At 47.9% G+C, this 8,374-nt stretch overlaps 1 protein-coding gene across 3 annotated transcripts in view; it reads left to right on the top strand.

Moving 5' to 3' along the window:
* The first annotated feature begins 2,826 nt into the window (after positions 1–2,826).
* AKNA (AT-hook transcription factor) overlaps positions 2,827–8,374 on the top strand; it is a 42,342-nt gene continuing 36,794 nt past the window's right edge. Inside the window, exons 1-2 of one of the 3 annotated variants that reach the window (XM_088455465.1) lie at positions 2,827–2,964; positions 7,840–8,249. In XM_088455465.1, coding sequence (XP_088311591.1) covers positions 7,892–8,249 — 358 coding nt within the window. In that variant the 5' untranslated portion in view covers positions 2,827–2,964; positions 7,840–7,891. Of the gene's footprint in view, positions 2,965–7,349; positions 7,399–7,647; positions 7,716–7,839; positions 8,250–8,374 lie in introns of those variants that run through there. The other 2 variants (XM_088455466.1, XM_088455467.1) reach the window with 2 other exon arrangements.

The raw sequence follows: 8,374 nt of genomic DNA, 5'->3' as shown, positions 1-8,374 counted from the left end.
GTGTAAGCAGTGAGTGGCTGTGCTGTGTGTGTGTATCGTGTATAAGCAGTGAGTGGCTGTGCTGTGTGTGTGTATCAGGCTGTGTGTGTAAGCAGTGAGTGGCTGTGCTGTGTGTGTGTATCAGGCTGTGTGTGTAAGCAGTGAGTGGCTGTGCTGTGTGTGTATATCAGGCTGTGTGTGTAAGCAGTGAGTGGCTGTGCTGTGTCTGTATATCAGGCTGTGTGTGTAAGCAGTGAGTGGCTGTGCTGTGTGTGTACATTAGTGAGTGGATGTGCTGTGTGTACATCAGGCTGTGTGTGTAAGCAGTGAGTGGCTGTGCTGTGTGTGTACATTAGTGAGTGGATGTGCTGTGTGTACATCAGGCTGTGTGTGTAAGCAGTGAGTGGCTGTGCTGTGTGTGTATATCAGGCTGTGTGTGTAAGCAGTGAGTGGCTGTGCTGTGTGTGTAAGCAGTGAGTGGCTGTGCTGTGTGTGTATATCAGGCTGTGTGTGTAAGCAGTGAGTGGCTGTGCTGTGTGTGTATATCAGGCTGTGTGTGTAAGCAGTGAGTGGCTGTGCTGTGTGTGTATATCAGGCTGTGTGTGTAAGCAGTGAGTGGCTGTGCTGTGTGTGTAAGCAGTGAGTGGCTGTGCTGTGTGTGTATATCAGGCTGTGTGTGTAAGCAGTGAGTGGCTGTGCTGTGTGTATATCAGGCTGTGTGTGTAAGCAGTGAGTGGCTGTGCTGTGTGTGTGTATCAGGCTGTGTGTGTAAGCAGTGAGTGGCTGTGCTGTGTGTGTGTATCAGGCTGTGTGTATAAGCAGTGAGTGGCTGTGCTGTGTGTGTATCAGGCTGTGTGTGTAAGCAGTGAGTGGCTGTGCTGTGTGTGTGTATCAGGCTGTGTGTGTAAGCAGTGAGTGGCTGTGCTGTGTGTATATCAGGCTGTGTGTGTAAGCAGTGAGTGGCTGTGCTGTGTCTGTATATCAGGCTGTGTGTGTAAGCAGTGAGTGGCTGTGCTGTGTGTGTATATCAGGCTGTGTGTGTAAGCAGTGAGTGGCTGTGCTGTGTGTGTATATCAGGCTGTGTGTGTAAGCAGTGAGTGGCTGTGCAGTGTGTGTGTATCAGGCTGCGTGTGTAAGCAGTGAGTGGCTCTGCTGTGTGTGTACATGGCTCTGCTGTGTGTGTATATCAGGCTGTGTGTGTAAGCAGTGAGTGGCTGTGCTGTGTGTGTATATCAGGCTGTGTGTGTAAGCAGTGAGTGGCTGTGCAGTGTGTGTGTATCAGGCTGCGTGTGTAAGCAGTGAGTGGCTCTGCTGTGTGTGTATATCAGGCTGTGTAAGCAGTAAGTGGCTGTGCTGTGTGTGTGTATCAGGCTGTGTGTGTAAGCAGTGAGTGGCTGTGCTGTGTGTGTATATCAGGCTGTGTGTGTAAGCAGTGAGTGGCTGTGCTGTGTGTGTATATCAGGCTGTGTGTGTAAGCAGTGAGTGGCTGTGCTGTGTGTGTATATCAGGCTGTGTGTGTAAGCAGTGAGTGGCTGTGCTGTGTGTGTATATCAGGCTGTGTGTGTAAGCAGTGAGTGGCTGTGCAGTGTGTGTGTATCAGGCTGTGTGTGTAAGCAGTGAGTGGCTCTGCTGTGTGTGTACATGGCTCTGCTGTGTGTGTATATCAGGCTGTGTGTGTAAGCAGTGAGTGGCTGTGCTGTGTGTGTGTATCAGGCTGTGTGTGTAAGCAGTGAGTGGCTGTGCTGTGTGTGTGTATATCAGGCTGTGTGTATAAGCAGTGAGTGGCTGTGCTGTGTGTATATCAGGCTGTGTGTGTAAGCAGTGAGTGGCTGTGCTGTGTGTGTATATCAGGCTGTGTGTGTAAGCAGTGAGTGGCTGTGCTGTGTCTGTATATCAGGCTGTGTGTGTAAGCAGTGAGTGGCTGTGCTGTGTGTGTATATCAGGCTGTGTGTGTAAGCAGTGAGTGGCTGTGCTGTGTGTGTATATCAGGCTGTGTGTGTAAGCAGTGAGTGGCTGTGCAGTGTGTGTGTATCAGGCTGCGTGTGTAAGCAGTGAGTGGCTCTGCTGTGTGTGTACATGGCTCTGCTGTGTGTGTATATCAGGCTGTGTGTGTAAGCAGTGAGTGGCTGTGCTGTGTGTGTATATCAGGCTGTGTGTGTAAGCAGTGAGTGGCTGTGCAGTGTGTGTGTATCAGGCTGCGTGTGTAAGCAGTGAGTGGCTCTGCTGTGTGTGTATATCAGGCTGTGTAAGCAGTGAGTGGCTGTGCTGTGTGTGTATATCAGGCTGTGTGTGTAAGCAGTGAGTGGCTGTGCTGTGTGTGTATATCAGGCTGTGTGTGTAAGCAGTGAGTGGCTGTGCTGTGTGTGTATATCAGGCTGTGTGTGTAAGCAGTGAGTGGCTGTGCTGTGTGTGTATATCAGGCTGTGTGTGTAAGCAGTGAGTGGCTGTGCAGTGTGTGTGTATCAGGCTGTGTGTGTAAGCAGTGAGTGGCTCTGCTGTGTGTGTACATGGCTCTGCTGTGTGTGTATATCAGGCTGTGTGTGTAAGCAGTGAGTGGCTGTGCTGTGTGTGTGTATCAGGCTGTGTGTATAAGCAGTGAGTGGCTGTGCTGTGTGTATATCAGGCTGTGTGTGTAAGCAGTGAGTGGCTGTGCTGTGTGTGTATATCAGGCTGTGTGTGTAAGCAGTGAGTGGCTGTGCTGTGTGTGTGTGTGTGTGTGTGTGTGTGTGTGTGTGTGTGTGTGTGTGTGTGTGTGTATATCAGGCTGTGTGTGTAAGCAGTGAGTGGCTGTGTGTGTATATCAGGCTGTGTGTGTAAGCAGTGAGTGGCTGTGCTGTGTGTGATGTGTATATCAGGCTGTGTGTGTACATGGCTGTGTTGCTGTGGAGACACAATCCTCCATCCCAGACTCTGGTTTGTGTTGCGCTTCTCCTGGCAACCTGGACGGAGCTGGGGCACTGGGAGCGGACAGGACCCTCATCGCAGGTCAGAGCCACCTATTCTCCCTTACACTGTAACCTTCTCCCCGCTACATGCTGCTGTCTCCGTCCTCTCTCCGGCCGTCATACTTTACTTTCCTTCCCCTTCCTCCCGTCCCCCTCCGCAGCCCTTCTCCTGCCTCCCCCCGGGCAGCGATGCCCAATGGCTGGGTCCCGGCGTGATTCATCTTCCTCCTCTCTCTCTACTTCTTGTCTTCTGTTATATCTACATAAAGATAACCGCACACACAGACGAGACTGCCCCTACCTCCTGTCCCTATTGCCCCGCACACACAGCCATCCGTCCCGTCCTCTGTTATATGGATGCATAGTCTGCCCCTACCTCCTTCCCCTATTGCCCTGCACACACATCATTCCCTCCCCTGTCCTCTGCTATATGTATATAGAGACTGCCCCTACCTCCTGCCCCTATTGCCCCTCACACAGTCCTCCCTCCTATTTCCTCTGTTATATGTATACAGAGAATGCCCCTATTGCCCCTCACACATCACTCCCTCCCCTGTCCTGTTATATGTATACAGAGACTGCAACTACCTCCTGCCCCTATTGCCCTGCACACACATCACTCCCTCCTCTGTCCTCTGTTATATGTATACAGAGACTGCAACTACCTCCTGCCCCTATTGCCCCTGACACACATCACTCCCTCCTCTGTCCTCTGTTATATGTATACAGAGACTGCAACTACCTCCTGCCCCTATTGCCCCTGACACACATCACTCCCTCCTCTGTCCTCTGTTATATGTATACAGAGACTGCAACTACCTCCTGCCCCTATTGCCCCTGACACACATCACTCCCTCCTCTGTCCTCTGTTATATGTATACAGAGACTGCAACTACCTTCTGCCCCTATTGCCCCTGACACACATCACTCCCTCCCCTGTCCTCTGTTATATGTATACATAGACTGCAACTACCTTCTGCCCCTATTGCCCCTGATACACATCACTCCCTCCCCTGTCCTCTGTTATATGTATACATAGACTGCAACTACCTTCTGCCCCTATTGCCCCTGCACACACATCACTCCCTCCCCTGTCCTGTTATATGTATACAGAGACTGCAACTACCTCCTGCCCCCTATTGCCCCTGACACACATCACTCCCTCCCCTGTCCTCTGTTATATGTATACAGAGACTGCAACTACCTTCTGCCCCTATTGCCCCTGACACACATGACTCCCTCCCCTGTCCTCTGTTATATGTATACATAGACTGCAACTACCTTCTGCCCCTATTGCCCCTGCACACACATCACTCCCTCCCCTGTCCTCTGTTATATGTATACATAGACTGCAACTACCTTCTGCCCCTATTGCCCCTGATACACATCACTCCCTCCCCTGTCCTGTTATATGTATACAGAGACTGCAACTACCTCCTGCCCCCTATTGCCCCTGACACACATGACTCCCTCCCCTGTCCTCTGTTATATGTATACATAGACTGCAACTATCTTCTGCCCCTATTGCCCCTGCACACACATCACTCCCTCCCCTGTCCTGTTATATGTATACAGAGACTGCAACTACCTCCTGCCCCTATTGCCCTGCACACACATCACTCCCTCCCCTGTCCTCTGTTATATGTATACATAGACTGCAACTACCTTCTGCCCCTATTGCCCCTGACACACATCACTCCCTCCCCTGTCCTCTGTTATATATATACATAGACTGCAACTACCTTCTGCCCCTATTGCCCCTGACACACATCACTCCCTCCTCTGTCCTCTGTTATATGTATACAGAGACTGCAACTACCTTCTGCCCCTATTGCCCCTGACACACATCACTCCCTCCTCTGTCCTCTGTTATATGTATACATAGACTGCAACTACCTTCTGCCCCTAATTCCCCTGACACACACATCACTCCCTCCCCTGTCCTCTGTTATATGTATACATAGACTGCAACTACCTTCTGCCCCTATTGCCCCTGACACACATCACTCCCTCCTCTGTCCTCTGTTATATGTATACATAGACTGCAACTACCTTCTGCCCCTAATTCCCCTGACACACACATCACTCCCTCCCCTGTCCTCTGTTATATGTATACATAGACTGCAACTACCTTCTGCCCCTAATTCCCCTGACACACATCACTCCCTCCTCTGTCCTCTGTTATATGTATACAGAGACAGCAACTACCTTCTGCCCCTATTGCCCCTGACACACATCACTCCCTCCTCTGTCCTCTGTTATATGTATACAGAGACAGCAACTACCTCCTGCCCCTATTGCCCCGCACACAGTCCTCCCTCCCTTATCCTGTTATATGTATACAGACTGCAGCTACCTCCTGCCCTATTGCCCCTGACACACATCACTCCCTCCCCTAGACTGCAACTACCTCCTGCCCCTATTGCCCCTCACACACAGTCCTCCCTCACATGTCCTCTGTTATATGTATACAGAGACTGCCCCTAACTCCTGCCCCTATTGCCCCTGACACTGTCACACATCACTCCCTCCCCTGTCCTGTTATATGTATACAGAGACTGCCCCTACCTCCTGCCCCTATTGCCCCTGACACACATCATTCCCTCCCCTGTCCTCTGTTATATGTATACTATACAAAGAATGCCTTTACTACCTGCCCCTATTGCCCCGCACAGCCCCTACCCCTGCCCTTTGTTTAGTGTTATATCATGTATACAGGCACTGCCCCTTCCTCCTGCCCTATTGCCTCTCACAGTCCTACCTTCACCTCTCCTCTCAGCCTTATCTAGGAGACATAACTCAGTTCCTGTCTATCACTCTGTGTGCAGGCTCTGTCTCTGCTGTCACTGTGTATACATACTGTATGTGTAACTGGACAGGGGCATGTGGAACTGCTACATAGAGAGAGGGGGCATATGGAGCTACCATAGAGAGGGACATAGAGGGGTTATTTGGAACTACTAGCTGCCATAGAGAGGGATCACCGCTAGTGATATCCGATTTGTGATAGTCAACGGGTTTATAAGCGTTGAAGCCTGAATGATTTAATTAATTGTGCATGCTATAATTAGGTCTTTGTTATAGCAAACTTGTAATAAGGTCACACTTGTGTCTGCTTGGCAATTCCATACTATTGGCAATAGTCTATTTTTATATGGTTCGATTGTGACCCATTACACAAAAAAAGACATAAAGTACCATTCAATCACTTGTGGAGACATGCACAAACAAGTACGCCAGATATGATCGCATTGGTTTATTAAACACCAGCTGCCCAGGCTGTGGAGACTTCTATATATACAGCTGGTGGACCAGACACAGATTTATATAGGGCAGTGTATAGTGGCTGCAAGCCATAACTCTTTCTTATAGTAAGGGGCTCCGTACACAATACTAAAGCTGATTTGTGCCCCTCAGGCAGCTTTGCCTTCTGAATGCTATGTAAAAAAATAAATAAAAAATAATCTGCTTTGTACAGCTAAAACATGATACAATACACCCAGCATTAAAAATGCATTATCATTTTAAAAAATATTTATATTCTGCATTTAACTGTTAAGAGGAAGGATGCTTATCACAAGTCATGATTGCTAACAGGTTGTAAAACCTATATACATTTTGCTTGTCAGTACAAAATCTAGACTAATAAGTATATGCTAAATTATGCTACAAAACCGCACATAACACGGGCTGCAGTTAGTGGTTTGAACTTGAGTCCTGAGTTTATTTTCAGTTTCCGAACTGCTCTGTCCTCTACATTGTTGTCTCACTTAATTTTCTCTCCATATTTACGTACTACAGAAATAATGTCATTACACATGTGTGGTTGTCAGTTATAAAGAACAAATATTTTAAGGCTTATCAAACCTTTCACAAATGCATTTTACAAGGCTGTCCTGTGGGCAAAACTTTAAAGTGTATGCATCTACTGTGCCAGGCTTTTAAATGAAGCAGATGGCATGAAAGCCTTAGCACCACCAGTCTGTACAATGGGTGTGTGGATTTGCATTCTCATTGAGATTGTGTTAAGTTTAAGGGGCCTTTGTGTGAAAGCCCTTTCCCCCCAAAAATAAAATCATGCATCATTTAAGTATCCCTAGAATGATAAGTCATTCCTTTCTAGTGCGGGAGCTTTGAGCAAATTACACATATCGAACAATACTTTTAAATGTCTGCTAATTAGAAATGCAGCCTGTTTCCTAGGCTAATATATCTGTCACGACCGTTCTCCACACACATAAAGAGTCGGGACGTGGCTTTTGTTTTTGCAGTCTACGCAGGTCAGCCGTAAGGTTTTGTGGGTATAGTAACTTTGCTTCACTGGTGGAGGGGAAGTAGAGGGGGGAAGCTGGGGATGTGGTAAGTAAGGGGGAGGGATGCTACGAAGAAGCTTTTATTTTTGTCAGCTGACTTAGCCGCGAGAATCAACAGAAATGGCTGTAAGCTACAGAAAGCACTGGGAAAAGGGGCCGAGGTATGTAGAAGACAGCAGGACAGGGAGCGAGAGAGGGAGGGAGGGAGAGAGAGAGAGATGCAAAGATCAAGCACAGAGAAAAAAAAAAGTGACAGCTTCATGACCAATTGTTTGGGAAACTGCAGAAGGTTTAAGACTTAAGGTGGTTTATATAAGAAAGCAAAAAAAAAGAATATTAAAGAGAATGATGAAAGAGGCAAAGAATGTAAAACGTTCTGAGCTAACAGGAAAGAACAGAGAGCGTAGAAAGGAAGAAGTAGACAGGAAGAATCGAAATAGTGAGGGGGAGAAACAGGAAGAAAGAACAGAGCAGAGAGGTTGTTACATGTGTGAAAAGTACAAGTGTGTCATTCTTGTGAGGCTATTGAGCAATGTCTGATTGCAGCCCTGCGCGCTTAATGTGTCTCGGGCGATAATGATGTGTGTTGTTTGCGTCTACAGGTGATATGACCCTGTGGGATGACGTGGGGGGCACGCAGCACGCTCCCTGACCATGGACAGCCACAACAGAGCGGTACACAGTGAGAGCAGTGAGGATGAGGAGAACACCTTTACAAGGTACATGGATGACAGTGGGATCATTGGATTGGAGGAAGATGGGAACTTGCTGCTGGATTACCAAGGGGTTCTAGAACTTGAAGAAGATGAAGAACAGAAGATGTTGGACATGGGTGAGAAGCCATACAAAGATGGTTTGCCATATCCAGAAAGCCCTTCTGAAGGAGGCAGTTCAGGCGATCAGAGCTGGAACGAAGAATTCAGCTTCTCCCAAATGGTCGAGGAAAGAAGTCATAATTTGATAGATGAAGCAGCTTTGAGGAACGGTGAAATTACCATCAATGGTGATGAAAGTAAGTTCTTTTACATCAGTCTGAGTTTCCCAGTTTTTTTTTCCAGTTTTTACTAGAGATGTAGTACTAAAGAAAGAAAGAAAGATTTACATCAGCCGCTTACCTATTGTGTCTTTTTAACTTTT

The sequence above is a fragment of the Taudactylus pleione genome, unplaced genomic scaffold (genome assembly GCF_031769625.1).
Source record: "Taudactylus pleione unplaced genomic scaffold, aTauple2 ptg000656l, whole genome shotgun sequence".
NCBI lineage: Eukaryota > Metazoa > Chordata > Amphibia > Anura > Myobatrachidae > Taudactylus > Taudactylus pleione.
Note: the sequence above shows the minus strand (reverse complement) of the source record. Positions and strands in the feature narration are given on the sequence as shown.